General features: G+C 32.6%; 1 protein-coding gene across 1 annotated transcript in view; it reads left to right on the plus strand.

Moving 5' to 3' along the window:
* Positions 1 to 24041, plus strand: part of LOC136971139 (116 kDa U5 small nuclear ribonucleoprotein component) — a 33036-nt gene that overhangs the window by 7417 nt on the left and 1578 nt on the right. Inside the window, exons 3-21 of the mRNA XM_067265620.1 lie at positions 6065 to 6218; positions 6499 to 6577; positions 11152 to 11227; positions 11409 to 11474; positions 11555 to 11590; positions 11667 to 11757; positions 11839 to 11921; positions 12003 to 12169; positions 16286 to 16477; positions 16555 to 16645; positions 16726 to 16861; positions 16935 to 17062; positions 17127 to 17320; positions 17401 to 17653; positions 17723 to 17816; positions 17889 to 17979; positions 18050 to 18351; positions 22292 to 22505; positions 22633 to 22786. Coding sequence (XP_067121721.1) covers positions 6065 to 6218; positions 6499 to 6577; positions 11152 to 11227; positions 11409 to 11474; positions 11555 to 11590; positions 11667 to 11757; positions 11839 to 11921; positions 12003 to 12169; positions 16286 to 16477; positions 16555 to 16645; positions 16726 to 16861; positions 16935 to 17062; positions 17127 to 17320; positions 17401 to 17653; positions 17723 to 17816; positions 17889 to 17979; positions 18050 to 18351; positions 22292 to 22505; positions 22633 to 22786 — 2601 coding nt within the window. The remainder of the gene's footprint in view (positions 1 to 6064; positions 6219 to 6498; positions 6578 to 11151; positions 11228 to 11408; positions 11475 to 11554; positions 11591 to 11666; positions 11758 to 11838; positions 11922 to 12002; positions 12170 to 16285; positions 16478 to 16554; positions 16646 to 16725; positions 16862 to 16934; positions 17063 to 17126; positions 17321 to 17400; positions 17654 to 17722; positions 17817 to 17888; positions 17980 to 18049; positions 18352 to 22291; positions 22506 to 22632; positions 22787 to 24041) is intronic.

The following is a 24041-nucleotide window of genomic DNA, read 5'->3' on the forward strand; positions in this document are numbered from 1 at the left end:
CCTCGAGAACTTTGCCGATGACGATTCTCGATGACCACCTAAGATTGTCCTCCTTCCGCTACTTGTTGCTTTATTTTGTAGATTTCCACGACAAATGTTGTTGTGACTGAACTTTCAACTTTGAGTATCTGAGTGAGAATCACTGTTCTTTTCAATCTGCTCCGCTCGACGATGAGTAATTTTGATATTTTTGGCTATGCCGATGGCTTTTGTTAAGGTTAAGCCTTCTTCCTGAAGTAGCTTAGCTCTGATGACTTTATTATTTGATAACAAACCAACAATAAACATGTCTCAGACCAAACTCTCTCGGAGATTATCAAACTCACATGTTAGGCTTAAGTTCTTAAGTGCAGTTACAAAGTCTTTGATTGACTCATCTTGTTTTTGTCTTCTGGTCAAAAAATTATCTCTCTCAATCGTGAGATTAGTTTTAGGTTTACAATGAGACTCAAATTTTTTTACTACATCCAAATATTGACAATTGTCCATATCCAAGTTAAAGGAATTGAAAACCTGTAATGCATCTTCTCTGACAAAACATAAAAATATGGCGACTTTACGGGAATCACTTTCACTTAAATTACTAGCCCACAAAAATATTTTAAATTTCTGATACCAGATTGACCAGTTATGAGCTAAATTTCCTTCTAATAATAACGATGGAACTGGATTGCCATATAGTTGCTGTTGACCACTTAAATGGGACAAAGTTAAAGATGGCTGACCTGCGTTACTGACCGGTGAACTCATTATTTCGAGCTGCTGCTAGTAGGAAGACGACGACGACTATAATTCTGACACCATGTTATAATGTTGGATCTTGGTTGTATTTAAGACTAGTAAAGTTTAAGAACTATTTGTTATAACTATCAAATACATTACAAGTGGACATACACGTGGTGGGTTATATGACAGACAACTGACAACCGATGCTCTCATTTGCCGCTGGTGTCGCCACCAGTACATATCGTAACAGTAACCATTGTCGGTTACATACAGTGCCAACTGAGGACGTCTTCAGTGCCCTTATCCTATAACTCCTACTCACAGCACTCAGCCAGTCATTGCTTAACCCCAGCATGATATATACCAGAGATGGGCAAGCAAGAGTTCAGTGGGAGCCGAAATGTAGGTTTTGCAAAATGCATGGGAGCCGCAGTTCTATACTGTCATGGTGGATAGTATGGTAAGGCAGGGAAGGATAGGGTGTCCCCCATCCGAGTCGAGAACTTGTTTTCAAAGAATAGATTTGAAATGTCAATTTAATTTATTGCACCAACCTGGAAATAAATTACTAAATATTACATATTTTTACAAAATTGTAAAAATAATAATAAAAATCAGAAATTAACACTTGCAGCAAGAGTTGCATGTAACTCAAAAAGAGCTGCATTTGCCCATGTCTGGTATATACAGTAGAGCATCAATTATTCGAATACCGATAAACCGAAATATCGGTTAACTGAAAGCGTTCCAGTTGGTAAATTCAAGTTTTTGCTAGTGCTTTGGTGCTGCAGCATTCTCCCCCTCCCTGCCAACCTAAACTGTAGGCTTACTTTAATGTACAGTAGAGTGTCGAAAATTGGCGTCAATTGGGGACTGGGGTTGTTCCAATTAGTCATTTGTTCCAATTTCCGACTTTGTACGAAAAAATATATTAACCTGTCCGATGTTCAAATTTTTCTCCGTTGCGTATCGCTTCCTGTTGAATTTTTCTCCATTGCGTGTCGCTTCGTGTTGAATTTTCGTCGATTTTAAGCCTAACGAAAATTTTTATAATAATAATCGAGGCTATCGTATTGTTAAAAATTATTTCTTTATTTTGTACAAACAAAATAAATATATTGAAGAATATAAAAAACATGAAAATTATACTTTAGAAGTAAATTTAGTATCAAAAACGTTTGATTCAGCACGACACAGTCCGACTGAAAATCGTTCCAATTTTCGGCCATTTCAATTACCGACGTTCCAATTAACGACGCTCTACTGTACTGCTTTATGTAAGATATGTATTTATATTATAAGACTTGTGATACAAAATATATACAGTACAGTTTTGTGTTTAATATATTTTTGTAAATGATCGCTTATCTGAAAAATCAGTTATCTGAGCAACCCCAGTCCAGAATTGTTTCAGATAATCGATGCTCTACCATATACAGGTATCACTCATACAATACAATACTTCTACAAATGGTTTCACTCTAACATGGTTTGGGAAATCCTCTATACAAAATTTTACAATTTTCAAGTGTAAACTTCATTATTTGATATTTTTTCATCCTTTTTGCCATGAAACAGGAAAAATTTTTAATTATTACATTGGACCAAGAAAATTGATAGCTGGAATAGAGTCATATGACTAAAAGGAAGCCGATTGCACTAAAAAATTTTGGATTTAATAATTATTTCAAACCCCGTCAAGTCATAAACTTCCTGTGATTATCAACACTGCCCACAGCTAAAGTAATTAGACTCCTTGGGTGCGTTCTTTAATAGCGGTCGTTCTGCGTCGCCGCTACTACGGGAGTGCACTGCTGTTTGTAGGCATTTAGGAACGACAGTGAAAGAAAGAAAGATGGCGGCGCTTGCACTATCGATAGTATGGTGATGGAGGAAACTATAATTCTAAAATATGAGCTTTTAAAGGCAAAAGAAGGGTCCCAGTTGTAAAATTTAACCATAAAATGAATTATTTGTTGAAAGAGCATTCAAAATAGCCACAAAAAAATTAGAATGCCTGCTACCATTCGAAAAAAAATTCGAAAAGACACTTATATCACCGCGTGCACTAACTTGCGCTTTCACAACTTCTAAATTTTCATTCATAAAACCACATAATGGCCCCGAAACGAAATTATCTGAGCCATGGAAGATGCCATGTTGCTTTCCACCGTAAACTACTGCTACAAACGGTGTTTTTGCCGTTCGACGGCATGCACTCCCACCGGAATTTAGGAACGCGTTCCGCAGGAATTTTTAAACGATGTCGCTCGCGCGGTGTTATGCGGAGGAATAAAAGAACGCACCCCTTGTATCAACAAAGAGGGCTGTAAAATGGTCTGGCCCTCTGGTCAGTAAACTTAATCCTAACCTGGCCCTTCTTCAGAAAACGTTGTGCATCCCTGATTTATATGAATTATACTCTGTCAAACAATGTGTTGAGATAATGTTCTTATTGAAAGGTAATACACTTGAATCCAGTTATTATAATCAGAGATAATGTTATCAGTGTACTAAAGTTATAATCAATTGGTCTCAAAACACTATATAAAATTAGTTAAAAATAATCTATCTAGTATAATCGAACTTCAGCTATTGTTATCAATTGTGATAATTACAATTTGGGATAAATGATAAGTATTTTTAGGAAATTCATACTAAATGGACCTTTTCTTCGAAACTTTTAACCAAAGCATACCTGTTATATTTTACATGATGTAAGTGCATGACAAGAATTCTTAGAAAATACCTTTACTGTAGATCTTTTCCTGAAGCAAACCATTAAGGATAAACATTCCTGTTGCAATTTCTCTAGTTTAATTTTGTGATATGTTGAGTTAAGAAGACTGTAAAAAGTGCTCTATAAAAACCCTGTGGAACATGGCAGACGCATAGCAAAAGCATAGTCTCTTCAAAAAAGGAATAGAATTTTAGAATACTACAATAAATGTAAAATGAGTCAATATAGGGCCATGCATTTAAAAATTTCATAACTAATCTTGTGTAAGATCTAAAAAGCAGATGAAACAAAAATTTCTTTGCTTTCTAATGAGAAAACAAAGAAATTTCTATGGTGATCTGTTTCTATGTGGATTGGAAGAGAGAACAATCTGGAAAAGATAGATGGGTTGGCATTAAAAATTTGGTTTAGTAATGTTCATGAAAAGAATGCATCTGTTAATGGACCATTGTGTCAAAAAGCGGAACTAGAAAAACATATGAGCAAAGATTTCATGCTAACTAATGGATGGTGGAAAAAGCAAGAGCATGTATTTTCAGGTTGAAGAAAAAAGTCCTGATTTGTTAGCGATTAATGAATGGATAATGACAGAGTGAGTAAAATTTACTGCAGATATTTATAATACAGATGAAACTGGACTATTTTTGTGGAGTGCTTGAGCACACTTATTTATTTAAAAATGAAACTACTAAAAGATTTAAATTTTCAAATGAGTACGTGATAATTCTTTGTTGTATTAATATAAGTGAAAAGTGAGAACTTCTGGTGATTGAAAAAGTTAAAAATCCTTGGTGTTTTAACAATGTCAAAAGTTCATCTGTTGATTACTTTTCTAATGCAAATGTTTGGGTGACAAATGTTTTATTAAATGGGATCATGAATTAAAGCAAAAAATCCTCTTGTTAGTAGACAACTGCATGACACACAAACAATTTGTTATTTAAAAAAAAACCTTTTACCTCTGAATTCTACATTGTTAATTTAGCCATGTGACCTAGGTGTCATACGAACTTTAAAAGCTTATTATCGCAGGCAAATTATAGCTGAACTTAATGAAATTTGAGATCAATCTGATCAAGTACAATTGCAAAAAAGATTTTCCTTTATGATGCATTGCATTTGCTAGCAGTCTCTTGAAAGCACTCTCTCCAAAAAGATGGATATTCTTAAATGAATGCTGAAACTTTTGCTTCTGAAGAATCTGACCTTAAGCTGAAATTTGCAAAAGAATTCCAGGTGGTATGTCTAAAGACAAGTTTGAAAATTGGATGGATATAGAAATATTGAAGTGGCAGCTACAATGATTATATCAGAAAATGTCTAGATGTGTTGCTGATGTTAACTCCAAATTATCAGAAGAAAACAGGCCTGACCTATTTCAGAAGTTGCTAGATGCGAGAAACTCTACAAATTCTTCATTATGGTCTGCAATCTAGAGCAACAAACTTTGAAAATCTTCTTTTGACTCGTTGTTATCAATTAAATCATTCAATATCCGTAGAAAGTGAAACTGTGCATTAGAGCAGATATAGCAGGGGTGGCCAACTTTTGTATACATAAGATCTACTTTTTATCTTAAAAATGCGTCGCGATCGACTTGTTGTCATAGGCATAGTGTAAGTGGGGAGGGGAGGTGTGAAATACATACTATGTTTATACACTGTGTTTCAGTACGTGTGTTTCTGCACTGCTTATGAGTCGAGTCATAACTGCATGCATACTGTTGTGTTCGGTTACAAATATAATACATTAAGTCAAGACATCGCGAGCGATCGACCAAAATTGGCTTGGCGATCGACTTGTTGGCCACCCCTGAGATATAGCATATAGGCCGGTGATGGGGAACCTTTTTTAATCGGAAGGTCACATCCTGTTTTGGAAGGAATTTATAAGGCCATATTATGTACTGCAGGTTGCATAAGTGTGCATATTTAGTATACATACACCAATAATATATGTAAATTGTACTTAATATTTTTATTGAAAATGAGAATGGAAAACATGTTTTCATAACTAATAAGTTTAATTTTTTTTTGTCATGAATTTTATCATTTTATATTTTGAGGCTACACAAAAACTGACAAAACACTGCAGGTTTCTCACCCCTGTCTATGTATAGTGGTCTCACATTAACAGTTCATTCTGTTGGTGAACATCTTGAGAACTTAAAATACAGTTTTGCACTTAATTATATTAGTTACACATGAATATAAGAACTAAGAAATGGATTGAATACAAATGATGTAGAACAATTCACAACACACAAGACTTGCCACCAGTTCCAGCCCTTATCCAAACACGTTACCAGATTACCACAATTAAATGTTAAAGGCTACAGTATTGATGGTGGCATACCAACCGAGTAAAATGAAATGACAGTCTTGGGTAGAATATCGACCATAGTAAAACAAATAACAAACCACCTGCATAAAACTTTGACATCTTAACACAGTCAATTAATCGTTAATGATTAGATGAACCTACGAGACCGGTCACGTAGCTTGTATGTTAATGAGTTTTATTAAGAAATCAATCAATTAATCAGTAGTTACAATGTTTTATTTAAAAAATATTAATAAAACTTTTTGTTTACTGCAGGAGGAAGTTATGGAAGAAGGAAGAGATGAAGATGAAGTACCTCAAATGCAGGTTGTATTGCATGAAGACAAAAAGTATTACCCAACAGCAGAAGAAGTTTATGGCCCTGAAGTTGAAACAATTGTTCAGGAAGAAGATACACAAGCTCTTACAGGTAAAGTCTTTTATGTAATTCTAGTTCATTTTTCAGAACTAGAATCAGAACTACAGTTTTTAAATTTTAATTTATATAATAAATAGATTACTATAAAACCCACACATACAGTATTAACTATTAATAACCCTAATTACAGTTGTTGTTATTATTAATACCACTAAAATTTCTATTGATGTAAATGCCATACTGTGTGAACGTACTTAGGAAAGATTAATGACTAAAATTCAAAATAAATGGAAAAAAAAAAATTTGACTATTAATTTTACTTTTATTCCAGAGCCAATTATTGCTCCAATCAAATCAAAGAAATTTTCGCACATCGAGCAGGATCTACCCAATACAACATATGATTTAGAGTAAGTTTTGTGAATTTGTTTAATGTTTTACTGAAGAAACTAGTCAATTTTTATGCCAACATTTATTTATATACAGTGAATTATCTGAGTAATAAAAGTATAGTGTTGGAAAATTTAGACAAAAAATTTGGAGCATAAAACTTCTGGATTCGGCTGTCAAAAAATGGATATCGATTCTTTCAACGATAAACCGATTGTTGATGTTGTTTCGGTCTTGCATTATTGATGTTCTAACGTTTATTCAGAGTTTATAATTTTTTAAATTTGAAATTATGATTACACTTGTTTGTTTAAGTAGTGTGATTCTGTAAATTATATTTTGATTCGTCGTGAGTGTTCCTATACTGTGAAACACACAAACTAGAATTACAGAAGTATTTGGAATTTATGGTACTTAAAATGCTAATTTACATGTATATTTAAAAATCCAGATAGGGTTCATCCCTAGTTAGTCCAGATTTTCGATGTTTTGCTGTATTTTATTTAAAATTTTATTACAACAAAATGTCTATGTTGCAATTTACCTAAATAGCCTAAATAACAAATAGGATTGACATACAGGATTGACATAGGATTGAATACAGTTGGGTAACATTGAATGTTAGGCTAAATGACTTTAAAGTCAGACAAATACCCAAATTCAAATACTACTAGTATTTTGTAAAGTTTTAAGAATGTAATTTAATTAATTTATTGCGTAATCTAGATTACAGATGGACTTGCTCACTTGCTGTTAAAGATATTTTGTACTTTTTGTATTGGATCATTACATTTCACTTGAAAAAATTGCTTAGAAAAATAACTTGTGATTGGATTTGAACATAAATTAGAGTTTATTTAGGATATACAATATGGTATATTAAGAAATTAGACCTAACAAAATGAAATAGATAGTAGTTTTGGTCCTACAAATTGGCTCTTACCACAGTCCCCTTGTGAGGTACAGGCTTCTAAATTTTCTTTGCTGCCTTTCTTAACATGAATGTAATGTAGAAACACCCACCTCAGTGTCATGCACCTTTTTTTCTGGTGTATCACTTCAAAATGTGACTAGATACATCTGTGGGAACGCCGGGAGGTAGGACGGAGTCGTACCTCCTTTTTTTTCGGCGAACAGGTCGGCAAGACCCACCCCACTGTCACGGATGGCTAAATTTTTATGATATCCCAACTTGTTGGGATTGGGTAGTTGTTTGTCAGGTCGAGTGGCGGAAGTGTGTGGGTTCGTTGATAAGTTAAGGCAATATTTGAAATAACGGAACCATAATGAAAACAAATAACGATTTATTTAGACAGATAAACAAAATACAGAAAATCTAACGCGTCCAGTTCCTAACCGCAGGAGAGAGAGAGAGTTTACAAATTTCGGGGTCATACCTCTTCCTAAGATGTATCGGCTGTAATCATAGGAATAATCGTCTCGATGAAAAGGAGGATCGGTTGTTCTCTGGTCGTGGAGGTAAGCAGGAGGATCAGTCGTGGCGGCTCGTCCTCGCGGGCTTCGGAGTCCTCGGTTTCGGCCCTCAATTCCTGATTCGGATCAGACAGGACGATGCTCTTCTTCGGACCTTCAGCGACCCCGTTATCAGCCTTTTCCCCCCTTATATACTCCAGGTCACGTTATCTTCGATCACCAATCGCGATAGTTGGTGAATCACTGATGATTTGATCTCCGTGACTAAGAGTTTGGATCCGGAGAGAAAGGAAGTGCTTTTCGATGGCGGAAGGCTGCACATCCTTTGAATTTTGATTTTTTTTTCAATTTCCCACGAGGGGATTTGAACAACAACAAAAAGAGATTTTGGGTTGGGTTAAACCCGGTTCTCACACATCTTAGGAAAGTGAAAACTGGAAATGCAACAGACAAGGTTTGTTGTAACTTCTTTATTGATAACCTACTTTTAATTTCATGTCAAATTAGCAATAAAAAGATGGTAGTCAAGCAAAGAGCTTTAATAAATAAAGAATAAAAATCCAAAGGGAAATATCTTTATTTAAGTGCAATGTTTTTATAAAATCAATGAAGATGGAAGAAAATGTACATTTCAAACAATAATTGTATTTTTATGCTAAGCTCTCTCTTTTAAGATGTTATTCTAATTTTTATTTCTTCAATACATTACTGTCCAATTGTGGAAAGGGTGTAAAACCTGTATGACATTTAATTATGTTAACTACGAGAAATGGAGAAATTCACATCTCAGTAGCTAACCAATGTGCATATTGTTTACAGGGAATTTAATTGCAAAGGATTATTAGCACAAAGACTATATCACGAATGATACTCCTAGTGCAAATTCCCTGCCATTCAATGCTTGTCACAATCCATAATTAATTGCAAGAAAAGGGATTTTTTTTTTTTAATGATCAAATGGAATGGGATCACTATGCTTGATAAGAACTGATGACTCAACAATTATTGATTCATTGTGTGGAGCAACAGTCTTTAGTAAGCACAATAGCTATTGCCTGCATTATTGGCACAAATCATGTTAGGCTACGTTTATACTACTGACAACAACTATAGATCTTAAACGATGGTATGTTTTTCATCGTACTCATTCATCACTGAAGCATTTGTATTGTTCCTTAGTTTTTGTCTTAGAATATGAGCAATTTACATTAGGCTCTGTGTTATTCCATGGCTTTCTGCACTTTTAGACTGGACTTGTGTGTATTTTAAAATTGGATATACATAGTAAAATGTTAATTCTTTTATGCAGACAGAAAAATTTATTACTTTTGTTAAGGAAAATATCAAAATGTCGATGGCCATTCATATTAAGAGAATCATAGCCATTCATATTGAGAGAAAAACAAGGTGATTTCCATGTTTTTGTTCAGGAATTACGATTAAAAGACATCAAAGGATTTTTAAAATTATTTTCATGTCTCCAAATACTTTAGATCGTTTATTAAGTTTCGTATGCCCTCTTTCTTCAACTCAAGAGATTAGCAGTTCCTCCATCTTCTTGATAGAATTGTGGGAAGTTTATGTTGATTGGCCAGTAATGTTACAACAACGACAAATGTTGAATCTTGACTAACATTCAAACAACTAAGAGGAAAGAGCAATGATAACAACTAATGTGAATATTTTACAGACAAAAGACAATAAAAACATAGGTTTTTGTCATTGTTGTCAGGGGTGTGAACTTAGCCTTAACATCTGGACTACGTTACATGATCAGCTGCTATACAAGGCTTAAACCCTGAAAATTATCCAGCACCAAGAGACTTTACATGGTATTTAGAACAGTACAAATTAACAGCACTCCACACGGCTTTAACAAATGTTTAACAATAAGGCTTCTTTGTATTATATGTCTACCTTAGGGCAGCAACCACTCCCAAAAATTTAGGACTCTGTACCTTATAAGAGAGGCTGTAGCAAAAATTGCTCATTGTTGACCCCTTTTACTACTGATTTCATTTTGTCAATTTAATTGATATACACCCTGTATACACATATGTATTATATTTCTTTACACCATGAGTATGAAAAACAGGCTCTTAGTGCCCGAAGGACACTAAAAGGACTTGTTTTTCATACTCACGAGTTCAACCAGCACCACAATGGGAGTGAAATGATAGCGAGTCACTGGACTATCTTGACACCCACAAAAAATTCTTTGAGTTCTTTGACTGCCTGTCAAATTTGATCTCAGTCTCCTGTAATGATAGGCTGATTGTCAAGATTAATGATAATAATTAACCTCCATTTTTGAAAGAGCAGAATGATAATCATTAAAAGGTATTGATGCTTTTGATTTCAGAAGTTATATGGAATTTACTATATTATCTTTGATTATATTGTATTACTGTGATTATACATTTTGCTAGTAAAACTTAATTGTATTTTTGTTTTTGTTGGTAACATTCAAATCCCTGGCTTTAGTAATAAAGTACACAATGATCTGATTAACCAACTGTAAATATTCTTTTAATTTTGATTTTTTTTTCAAAATATTTAATTAAATTTGTAATATTTTTATTTAAAATTAGCAGATGGTAATGGTCTATTGCAGGATGTGTGTTAAATTGTAGAAATAAAAATATGAGAAATATACTATTGTAAATTAATCTTAGTTGTATTTAAAGAAGTTAAAAACATTTAGTGATAAACGGTGTAAAAAGTAGAACATTAGACTGACTGCTTCCAATTATTCAATTCAATGTTCTGCTTTAAACTCTGAAATTATTGAACAGATAGGAAGATGAAGTGATTTTGCTGTTATTTAAATGGCTGCATTTTATTTTAAAAAACCAAGAATATGATATGCACAAAGTTTTTTAATTCTAAAATTACTAGTTTTTATTTATTCTTGATGTAGAATAATTTTTAAAATTCAAATATACTGTAGTTAAGTTTGATTTCTACAGATACGTGTTCAAATTCAAGTGTAATTTTATGCATTTAATTGCATTGCATTGTAATTTGGAAGAACATGTAATAAAGCAAAGCAGTTTTCTTTGCTTCATTCATTAACACAGTTCATTAATTTCTCATAATTTCAATAAAATTATAATTTGAAACACATTAAAATATTGTTTATATACTTATATCATTTCAGATTTCTAGCTGATTTAATGGATAATTCTAACCTGATAAGAAATGTTGCATTAGTTGGTCACCTTCATCATGGGAAAGTAAGTATTTCCTTCTTCATAAAATATTAAAAATGACGATAGATATTATGTATTTTACCATAAAAAGAGATTAATTCTTATTTTAAATTCTATTTCTTTTAGTTAATATAAATTTTACAAAATTAAATATGATAAATATCAAGAAGGTATACAAACTTATTATTATTTTTTTGCATTTTAGACATCATTTGTGGATTGTTTAATTGAACAAACACATCCAGATCTGAGAACAAGAGAAGGAAAACGGGTAAGTCTATTGTACTCATAGTTTATGAATTAAATATCCTTACATTTGTCTTCAGTGGTGTATTTGTTTTTTCATTACAGTTGAGATATACAGACACTCTTTATACAGAACAGGAGGTAATTTCATTTAAAGATTAGTGTAATTGGCTAGATGGACTTTTTAAATAATGTTTAAATATTATTATTATTCTAGAGAGGTGTTAGCATCAAAGCCACACCAATTACTTTTGTTCTGCAAGATTTAAAAGGGAAATCATATTTAATGAATGTGTTTGATACACCCGGTATAGTATTTGAAATTATATTATTCTCGAGTAAGTTTATGTTTGTAAACTCTTGTTCTTATGTCATCTAAAACATTACAGGACATGTTAACTTTTCCGACGAAGTTACTGCAGCAATTAGATTGTGTGATGGAATAGTTCTGTTTGTTGATGCTGCAGAAGGAGTAAGTATTAAAATAAGTATATTTAATGTGATAGGTTACCGTACTTTTAATTAACATCAAATTAATAATAATTGCCATTAGGTAATGTTAAATACCGAAAGACTACTGAAACATGCCGTTCAAGAACGTCTCGCCATTACTATCTGCATTAACAAGATAGACAGACTGATGATGGAATTAAAATTGCCTCCTCAAGATGCATATTATAAATTAAGACATATTGTTGAAGAAATTAATGGATTATTGAGGTAAATTTAACATGACTGCATTTTATCAATATAACTCTAACTCCTTAATTGTAATGAACAACCTTTAATTAGAATTATTTGATAAATTTTATGAGTTATATTCATTGTTAGATATATTAAGTAATATATCTAACAATAATAAATATCTTTCAAGTATTAATTTAAATTGTTTAATTAATTGTCTAATTCAGGCATGGGCAAATGCGGCTCTTGCTGAAAGTGTTAATTTCTGTTTTTTATTATTATTTTTACAATTTTATTCTTATAATTTTGTGAAAATATGTTTATTAAAAAAATTCAATATTTGTTTTATATTATATAATAAAATCGCACGCCTCCCCATACTATTCGCCACGACAGTACAGAACTGCGGCTCCCATGATTTGCAAGACCTATATTTCGGCTCCCACTGAACTCTTGCTTGCCCACCCTTGGTTTAATTTAAACAAGGATCTGTACTTCATAAATTAGAAAATTTAAAATGTTACTCTAGGCTATATAACTCCAACGTCTGAAGCTTATTTGTTTGTTTTGACATAGTATGTAATCAGGAGTGAAAATATCTGAAAAGAAATGTGAAGAAATAAAACTTTTATTTAACGTCATACAAGAGTTAAATTTACAGAGACTTCGTTTTCACTAAATAGGAAATGGTGTCATGTTTTTTAATCTCTTGTGTTATAAGATTCAGTGGCATAGCGTGGGTGTCGGCCGCCCGGGGCGGAGGAAAATTTCGCCGCCCCCTTATTTAGGTATTTTTACAAGATATTGTTATTTATTGTGAAATTTTGCCGCCCCCTATAAGTGCCGCCCCTGCTGCCCCCACTATGCTACGCCACTGATAGGATTTTAACGTGAGGAACAATAATAGTAATAATAATGCTAATGATATGATGAAATAATAAAGCAATTTCGTTGCACAATTTAAAAAAATCTAAAAGTGCAAAGGTGCAAATCTACATCACACAGCTCCTACGCTAGTATCTTATCCACTTGGCTATAATTATGAGAATTGAACCTTCCAAAGACTTATAAAATAAATACTCAATTTTCAGAGGCCCATTTTTAGGAAATGTTTGAAAAGTGGGTCCTATTATTTGGATAAGGATCTGTTTGTGTTTAGGGCTACATGCTCAGCAAGTTTCGTTTGAATCAGAGAGTGAACGTCTGGCCATCTCCTTGTAAGTTAATTAACTATGCACAGGATTCCTACCCACATGGAAAGTCCAAAAAATCAGGGAATTTGTTTTCTTGGCTACCATGTTGCATTTTTTTGCTCACAATAAGATTGACCAAGTGCAGCAACAAGAAGTAATGTGATGCAATGGAACTTACAAAGAGGGAGTACAGAATATTTTCAGAACCCAAAAATTATTACACACAAAATAAAACCATAATTTATGAACCAATTACTAATTATTATTACATTTTACATAGTTTGAAAAATTCAAACTTTGTAAAAATTAAATCATACACATAAATAGGCCTACCATACAATTTGCCATTCAACACTAAAGTCATAAGTTAACATAAAAATATTTCACATTAAAAGAATGTTTTAATTTAAGCATTTATTGTTGTCATCATGGGACGGCATATGCAGTTATAAACTTGATGCAACATGTCGATTAATAGAAATGAAATTGAAGTCAATGCCGCGAGTGATTATTTTTATTTTCAGCACAGACAGTAATTAATAGAAATTTTTAGCACCTTTTGACATCCAAAAATGGAAAATTTATTTATGATGATAACTTCAGAATTTATATTCAGGATTCAGAATTCAGAGTTTTTATAAGGTTCAAAAATTTAAGGATGAACTTAAAGCAATGAATACCGAAAAATATTTTAAAAAGAAAATTTCAGATTTGGCAAGAAAATTTTCATAATATTGAAATTATTTTTCCATCATGGCCATTTTGTCTAACTTCTAAAACATTCCTTTACATTATCGAACTTTGCAAGTTCTTCTTCAGACGATTGCAATCGAGCTCTGGTCTTAGAGCAACGAGTTAGAAGCTTACCAAGTAGCGATGCCGGCTAGTAATCATCGTAAAACGCTCGTTGCTCTAACTAAGGCCAGAGCTCGATTGAAATCGTCCGAAGAAGAACTTCCAAAGTTCGAAAACGTTAACGACGTATTTTTTCGTTTTTTCCATTTCTTTACATTATTTAAGTTAAATTATTTTAACTAAAGTTAATAGTTTAAAAAGTTAATAGGAAAAATTACATACATTTACAATTTAAATAATTTCATTAAAACATTATAACAACTTTTTAAAATTTGTGTTGATCCAGCTTAATACTGGTTTCCTTATGCACTTAGCTCATCAATGGCTGAGTGGATAAAACGCTGGCAGTTTATTGCAGATTTGTATCCCACAGTGGGCTAGCCATATGGAGTTTTCTGGGTTTTCTTCACAGATTTAACACCTAAATAGGGTTAGATTCCTATAGAAAGTCTTTCTGGGAGGCATCTCTCCTTGGCAGATTGTCCAAGTGTTGCATTGCCTTCTCCCATCAATCTATTCATTCTGAGATTCTTAACTGCTTTCTTTATCTGATATCGTTGAATGCATCATCTGAAAACTGAAAATTTTTAATAATGTGTAATACCGAACAGTAAAAATTTTCATATTTAGATATTTGAGATAATTCGGATAACAGATTTCTCAACAGTGTGTGATCCATACATAGATCGCCGTGGGTCTGCAAATATGTTGAGAGGAATCCTTGAGTTTTTACAAGAAAAAGCAGCATATTTTGCAAATTAAAAAGAAAAGTTTCTTGTAATATTTACCTTTTATTAAAACACACATTAAAGTGTAAATTAAAAACATAAAATCATTTAAATTAAATTAAAATGTTTAAAACAAAGACATTACTTTAAGAAACACATTAATATTTTATATATATTTTAATTAAATTCTACTCTAGGGAAGTTTTCTTTTATTAAAGAGGTCTAACAGAAGATGAAGTTTGAGAAACACTAGGTTAATGCATGCCATTGGGGTATTTTGTAGTTAAAGACATGTAGTTCTTCCAATTTTTCAAAAACTGTATTCTTTTTCTCTTACAATTTAAATAAAGATATAATGTTGATAATAATAATAATAAAAGTCACACATTAAGTCAACATTTCACTTTACAGTTAATGTGTGAGGTGGGTATAATACAAGTAGAAATGTGAAGAATACACAAGTGCTATTCATCAATATTTTTTAATTATACCTAAAACTCAAGTTCTCAGCAGTTATTTTGAACAGAGATTCTATTTTTGGAATGATATTAAATTGGTTTTTTCTTAATTAATGTAATGCAGTATTGTTCTGAAAATAGAGTCTTGTAAATTTTAAAATGGTTATGTTAATTATGCAGTATTATGAAATTGATAGAAAAGTCTGTAATAATCTTAATAATCTAACAGTGATTAAAATATTTTGAAGTATTTTAACTCTCTCCAAATCCCTCATAATTACTATTTATACACTCAGTTTGAGCGCAAGTGTTAATGAACTGATAAAAAAAGAAATGATAAATAATACCATTTAAAATACAATTATTTTATCATTTTTCATTTTAATAATTTTGATTGTGTAACAAAAGAATTTCTGAATTTTTCCAGTTTATTAATAATTTATGAAGTTCAAGAAATTTATTAAGGGATAAATTTAATAAATATATACTGTTGTACATGGATTCTATAAGATTTGTTAATAAATAATGGGTTTTTTCAAAGCCACAAAGATTTATGGTCGTGGATTAATAACAGGATAAACTAATTTAATTAAACATCTTATTTTTAATTTTAATAATTCAACGATTATAAAAAAATATGTAACTGTTAATTAGTAAAATAAGTGATTAAAAAGTTGAAGAAGCAATAGATTGTGCGCATAGTAAGTTAAATGATGTTTTACTATGGCAATGTGCCAGACTTTAACCACTTATTAACCTGCTCCAGGTGCTTGCCGACGTCAGGATTTCTGATATGGCATGCAGAGAGAGATACATTCATTCAAGCTTATAAACTTAATATAACATGCCAAATAAAAGTGGCATGGATTTTTACTTCTCTATTAATTCAAGATCAAACAATTATTATTATTATTTCAGTATGTATTCAGACGAAAGTGATCATCCAGTGATTTCGCCATTATTAGGAAATGTGTGTTTTGCCAGTTCACAGTTTAGTATGTGCTTTACTTTACGATCCTTTGCCCAACTCTACTCTCAGGCTTACGGAGGGATTAATGCGAGCGAATTTGCACGAAGATTATGGGGAGATATCTATTTTAATAGTAAAACGTGAGCAAATTTCTATATTTTTATATAAACTTAATAATTTATGTTTTGCAAAATAACAATCTAGCTTCTTCTTGCAGGAGAAAATTCACTAAGAAACCACCTCACAGCACAGTGCAAAGGAGTTTTGTAGAATTCATTTTAGAACCAATTTATAAATTGTTTGCTCAGGTAAAAAATAATATGAAAATCATTAAAAATATGTTAAAAAATATATATAATTTCTTGTCTTAATCATTTAAAACTTTCAGGTTGTTGGGGATGTTGACAGTGCTCTTCCAATGTTATTGGAAGAACTATGTATAAAATTGTCTAAGACAGAAACAAAATTAAATGTACGACCTCTGCTCAGATTGATATGCACTCGTTTTATGGGGGATTTTAATGGTTTGTACTTTATGGTATAGATTTTATAAAATCAAGGATTACAGTTTCAAATATTTTTGATAAAATGTTGCAGGTTTTGTGGATATGTGTGTCAATCACATTCCATCACCGTCGGCAAATGCCAAGACAAAAGTAAAGCATATTTACACTGGATCCAGTAGTTCTGATTTTGCAAATGCAATGGCTGAATGCAGTTCTGATGTAAGTTTGATTGGTAATTACATATTAATCAAGATTTTTTAAATAAAATTACTTTAATTTTTAGGGTCCTCTGGTTGTTCATACGACAAAACAATATTCTACTCATGATGCTACTAGCTTTCATGTATTTGGGCGAATCCTAAGTGGAACTTTGCATGCCAACCAGGACGTCAGAATTCTTGGAGAAAATTACACTTCAACAGACGAAGAAGACTCTCGTATTTTAACTTGTGGAAGATTATGGATATACGAAGCTAGGTTAGCAATATTTATTTCCTGTATGCAACTGCATAATTTGCAAATTGCAGTGTTTGTGTAATACAAAAATTGTTAAATAGGTATAAAATTGAAGTAAGTAGAGTTCCTGCTGGAAACTGGGTCTTAATTGAAGGAATAGATCAGCCCATAGTAAAGACGGCCACGATAGTTGACGTTGGCGAACAAGAAGAACTGTTTATCTGTCGTCCTCTAAAGTTTAACACTCAATCTGTCATAAAAATTGCTGTAGAACCCGTGAATCCATCAGAATTGCCAAAGATGTTGGACGGACTCAGAAAAGTCAACAAATCTTACCCATTATTAAGTACAAAGGTAAATGAAAATGGTTTATAAATTAAAAAGCAACATTTGATATTGAGAAAAAATATGTTTTGATTGTAGGTAGAAGAATCTGGCGAACATGTTGTTCTCGGCACTGGAGAACTCTATTTAGATTGTGTAATGCACGATTTACGTAAAATGTATTCAGAAATAGGTAATTTGGGAATACTTTTATGTTTTATATTACATATAGCTGTAGCCATCTAAAAATACTCTTAAATTTCAGACATAAAAGTGGCTGATCCTGTCGTCTGCTTTTGTGAAACCGTCGTAGAGACTTCTTCTTTGAAATGCTTTGCAGAAACACCAAATAAGAAGTACGTTCACAATCTAAATTCCATTAGAAACAAAATCCACATGGACTTAAAAACGTAATTGTCATTTCAGAAATAAAATCACCATGATCGCTGAACCGCTGGAGAAGGGACTGGCCGAAGACTTAGAGAACGAAGTTGTACAGATTACCTGGAATCGTAAAGCTCTCAGTGAATTTTTCCAAACCAAATACGAATGGGATCTCCTGGCATCTCGCTCCATTTGGGCATTTGGTCCCGACTCGACCGGTCCTAACATCCTGGTAGACGACACGCTTCCTTCCGAAGTGGACAAAAACTTACTAAATATGGTCAAGGACAGTATCATTCAAGGTTTTCAGTGGGCTACTAGAGAAGGCCCTCTCTGTGAAGAACGTAAGTTGTTATAATTTTTTCTATCCTAACTACTTATAAAAAAACAAATAAAAATACTTGAAAGTAGTTAAGTATCATTCTCTAATAATTGCCAACTAGACTTTTGCTGTGATTAAAAAGAAAGACATTATCTAGAAACTGAATTATTGCAGAAATTCAGATAAAAGGAGCATAATAGTGCTCTTTTACTGTAAATAAGATATTACAAGTTCGTATAAGATGTGACATTAACGAATAATTGGCAATTTTGTAATTGTAAATATAAAACTGAATAACAATTATTTCTTTTTTGTGTGACTTTAAACATTACTATTTCAGTAAAAGCAATGCCAAATCTCACTGTGGCTATAGCAGTCCAACAATGGAGTTTTTCTGTGATTCTGTGAGAAATTGCTCACAGAATCACAGTAAAACCCCATTATTATATTTGTGCAAAAGAAAAATGCGCACGAAAATTGCTCATTCCAAAAATACACGTACGTAGTAATTTTCATGCAAAGGCAAAGATGTACACACAGTTTCAAGAACTGTAGATGCTTATAAACATTATTCATTTTTGTAAATGGCAGAAGAATGTTACAAACTATATTTTAAATTATTATTGAGTATAATTAAATAATTTTGCTACAGTATGTCAGATGTGTATTAATTTACTGCTATACAAAAGTGCTTTGTATACAAAGAGAGCTTTTTAGTTGATCACTTCGTATTCGCATTTTCATTTGTTAGAAGCATGCTTGAGATGGCTTAAGGAAACACAAACACCACAGAGGTAGATTATACAGCAGGCATGTCAAACACGCGGCCCGCCAATACATAGGTTGTGGCCCGCCGAGACTTTTTAAAAATTTTTAAATATTGAGCTTTGACGCTTGAAGTTGGAAAGTTTGAACTTTTTGGTTGATGCTGGCTTCGCGTGTGATCACTCGGGACACTACGTGCTGGCGCGAGGCACCAAATGAAAAGCAGCGGCCGAAGCCAAACGGAGATAAAAAGACAAAACAATTACAAACATGATAGAACGCGGAGTGATCTAATCCGACACACAACACGTTTGTGTGGCCATCAGCCATACTGATATTTGTACATATTTTATTATATTATGTTAGGCTTAGTAATCTTTCTTTGTTCTTTTTTCTAACTGTTCTAGAAATTGTTGATAAAAACTTACCAAATGGAATTAAATAGAAATCTAATGCGATAATTTGCTGAAGAAATGTGTGGAAGTTGGAATTCCAGATTTTAATAGGCCTACACATTGTCTGTAGATCGGTTTCCTAAAATGTTATCGTTTGTTACGCGTATACTAGCTATGTTCGGAAGCCCTTATTTATGCGAGCAACTATTTTCTTTAATGAAAAATAACGAAAATTCATAAAGGTCAAGATTAACCATCAACATTTATCATCAATTTTAAAAATTTCATCAGCTGAATATATTTAACTAAATTTTGATGACTTGCTTTGTGAAAAACGTTGTCAGATATCTTCTAAAAAGTGATACTAAACTGTGATTTTGTTTATTTCTTATTATAACTTTTATTTTTGTTTTTTATAAAAAATATAAAATATTTATAGTTTAAGTTTAAAAAATAACATGAAATATAAAATGTCTATGTATGTATAAAATACAATACATTGAGTCTAATAAATACATAATACACAATATAATCATTCTAAAAGTCGTATTTTATTAATTTTTTGAACATTGAAAACATGCGGCCCCGACTTAATACAAAATAGATCATGTGGCCCGTAATATCATATGAGTTTGACATGCCTGTTATACAGGCTTTATTGATTACTAGCTTGTTACAAAAACCCTATCCTGAACCTGTAATAAGTATTGTTATATTACTTATAACCATTATGTAATATAACAATACTTCCAAACCTAAAATCCAGTGAGAAAAACATTTATTGAAGGACAAACGTTTTCAATGTTTACAATGTTTTTCTCATGGGATATTAGATAGGGAAATGTTGTTATACTAGCTTGTTACACCTAGCTGCATAAAGTACTCATGGTAGTAAGTTACATTTTTGAAATTTTATGATTAATAATGCCAGGTATATCTGGTATTACCTATTTTAAGAACATTATCAGAATGCCTATAAACTAATTTGAAAGTATGTCCTTGTGAGTGAGTTTATAGAAAAGTTATTAGAATTAGTTTGATTTATTTGGTTACCATGACATGATGTTTGGGTGAATTGCCAAGGAGAATGCTTCTTGGGAGAACTTTTAAGGGCAACTGGCCTCTTTTTAGGTGTTACAAACATAATAGCGAGGTTGAGGCCGAAGTTTTAAACATGAAAACGTGTACGTCGGATGTTCAGTGCCGCTTTCCTGTAAGTCGAGAAGTTTGACAATGGTGTTTGGAAAGTTGGTGGAATTATGCTCGACATTCCAAATGCTATTGTCAAACTTCTAGTCTTACAGGAAAGCCGCACTGAACGTCCGACATACACGTTTTCGCGTTTAAAACTTTGGCCTCAACCACACTAATGATAATCCTGAAAACTCCACATGGCCAGTCTGTTGGCCATGCACGTACCCACGATTGCTGAAACTAGTGTGTGGTGATTTTATCCACTCGGCTACTGAAGTACCATTCAGAAATGATAATTTTCCACATCTAATGACTCGGGTTTTAAATACATATATAGTTTTGACAGTAACATTTTCGACTCCATGCAGATGAGTGCCGCTTGCTACCCATCACAGTAATGATATAGTGGGGCTACTTTGTGCTATATCATTGTTATAGTAATTAAGTGAATATATATATATTTTAAATTATATCCTTTTTTGCATGAATTATATTTACTTTATTATTATTTAAAATTTTTGCCAATAGATGATGCTACATGTAAGGTCGGCAAATTGAACATAGAGATATTAATCAATATATAGAAATTCAATCGATATTTTTGAGTGATATATATGACATTATCTAATTTAAAGGTGTTTTAACACAACTGCAAAGTTTTGTAGCAATTAGCTGAATGACCTAGGAGTGCATAGTAAACAAACATGAAAGATGTGCATTTCGGACTATATGTCCCTCATCGGTCCTTTTTTGTTCAATATCAGCAGGTTAAAACATTATAAATTTTAGATTACAATTATAAATGTACATAAAATTACAGTTTACGGTAGGAATTGTGTTATAGTTATGCTTATAGAGGTGTATATTGTGGTACACTTAGTGACTGTAATAAAAGAATACATAAGCCTAACAGTAAAACTAATAAAACTGTTTATTATTAAATAATTATCTCTAATGAGAGCAGAGACAAATGAACTATGACAACTGATAACGAATGGCCACAATTGTCACCCCATGTACAGATAGATGCATAGAACTTTATAATAAACAAACTTTAACCCCACTTGTAAGATGATTTTTAAAAATTTTCAGACCCATGGACACCGAGAGGATGGTTTGCCCTATTCATTGTGGATTGGGATGGGATCGGGATCGGGATCTGATGTATTCAAGATTGTCACCCGTGAAAAATATGTGGAAAGTTACCCACTCAGATTAGTTCCCAGATCCCGATCTGGCTAATGTCTCAGACATCAGACTGTTCTCATAAAAAGCTCTCATGTTTAGCCTTCAGTAGTATAAAACAAATTGAACAGGCATTTCTTAAACCTCTGTTTTATCCTCGGCGCACAAAAGCCGTGCATATAATTTTTCTTTAGAATTATGTAAAAAAATTAATTGACGGTCAAAAAAGTAATTATCTGGACAACTTTTAATGATCCAGTGTCTATGCATCTGTTGTTGCTGATTGTTTCCATCAGCAAATGTCCAATTTAGGATACTTACTTAATAAACTTTTTAGCTTTAAAAAATTCAATTCTGTTAAATTTAGAATGTTAAAAGATCTATTTATATATTTTTTGTCAACTTCTAACAATTTCATTCCAGCGATAAGGAATGTGAAATTCAAAATTTTGGATGCCGTGATAGCGTCAGAACCGATACACAGGGGAGGAGGACAGATCATTCCCACTGCCCGTCGGGTGGCCTACTCCGCATTTCTCATGGCGACTCCCCGTCTCATGGAACCCTACTATTTTGTGGAAGTCCAGGCTCCTGCCGACTGCGTCTCTGCAGTCTACACCGTTCTGGCACGCCGCAGGTAAATTTTTGTTTAAAAGAGTAAGAGAGAGAGAACTTTACATATTTAACGTAACACCATTTTTCCATTAGTCACATTTTAAGTTTTACAAAATTAAAGTTCTAATAAAAGACCACGTCAATTGCAGGGGCCATGTCACGCAGGATGCTCCCGTGCCAGGTTCACCGCTCTACACCATCAAGGCCTTCATTCCGGCCATCGATTCGTTTGGCTTCGAGACCGACCTACGGACGCACACTCAGGGACAAGCCTTCTGTCTCTCCGTCTTCCATCACTGGCAGGTGAGTCCATTTAAAACAGCAGAGTTTTTATTACTGAGTTTCTCATGCAACTTTATATTTGTTTATAAACAGTAAAATTGTATTGTTCCAAAACCTATTCACATCCTGTGATTAGCTCTGTTAAAAACAGTCTTATTTGGGGGCTCCAATCAACAGGGGATTGTGAGTTTTGCAACAGACAGCATGTCCCTGCATTTGTCTCTGTAATAGATAAAAACATATTCATGTACAGGGGTTGGACAAAATAATTCAAACACCAATGAAAGATCACTTTTTGTTTATTAATAAGGGTTAGGACTCCTTTTTGCAGATAATACAACTGAAGTATGTTGAGGAATAGATACATGTTAATATTGTTTGGTAGAAAATTGACATAAATCACACATTCTTCAACCAATACTGATGTAATTTCTTGATGGAAATCTGCTCCTAACCTTTATTTTGAGAATGCACCAAACAAGTTCAATAGTAATCAAGTCTGGTGACTGAAATTTTCAGCTTCGATGGCTAACTTCAGTTTTGTGCTCCTTGAACCAAGATCCAACACACCCAGAAGTGTGGATAGCAAATTGTCATCTTAAAAGATCGCATCCAATCACTCAGAATATATAGGTACCTCTGGGTTGCTACTTCAACTTCTTAGGTCCATTATTGTCCTTGACAATTTTATCAAATTATGATAAAAAAAATCTAGCAACAAGAGTTACATAACTATCCCAGCTGTTGAGTTTTCATTATAAAAAAAAAAAATAAATAAAATTGTGTGGTGCCATCTGTTTGTTTAAAATATACAAAAGCTTGTTATTATTATACAATGGCAAAAAGCTTAATTTTGAGGGTAGAGGTGAGTTTTATAAATGTTAATGTGGATTTTATTTGTTAAAGTCCTACCTCCTCGACCTTTCACCACCAAAATGTAATAGCACGAATGACCCTTATATACAAGCCACTGTGCCAAATTTCGTTTCTTAATCTTTACCCAGTCCTGCGATATTAAGCAAAATAGACTCAAGCACACACACATCTACAGCATTGTTTTTTTTTTTTTGGATTCAGATCTCAAAATGTGAAGATTTGCAAAAGACTCAAGGAAATGTATGAGAATTGTACCAAATTTGTTATGTATACATAACAGCCAAGAAAGTAAAGCATTTTTGGCATTCCATAATCATTTTATATCATTAATTTCTGCATTTTGTCTTCTTTCTAAACATAGCATTACATCAAAAACTATGATTATGAGTTTCATAATTTT

This window comes from Centruroides vittatus, unplaced genomic scaffold (genome assembly GCF_030686945.1).
Source record: "Centruroides vittatus isolate TY-2023 unplaced genomic scaffold, ASM3068694v2 contig_233, whole genome shotgun sequence".
Taxonomy (NCBI): Eukaryota; Metazoa; Arthropoda; class Arachnida; order Scorpiones; family Buthidae; genus Centruroides; species Centruroides vittatus.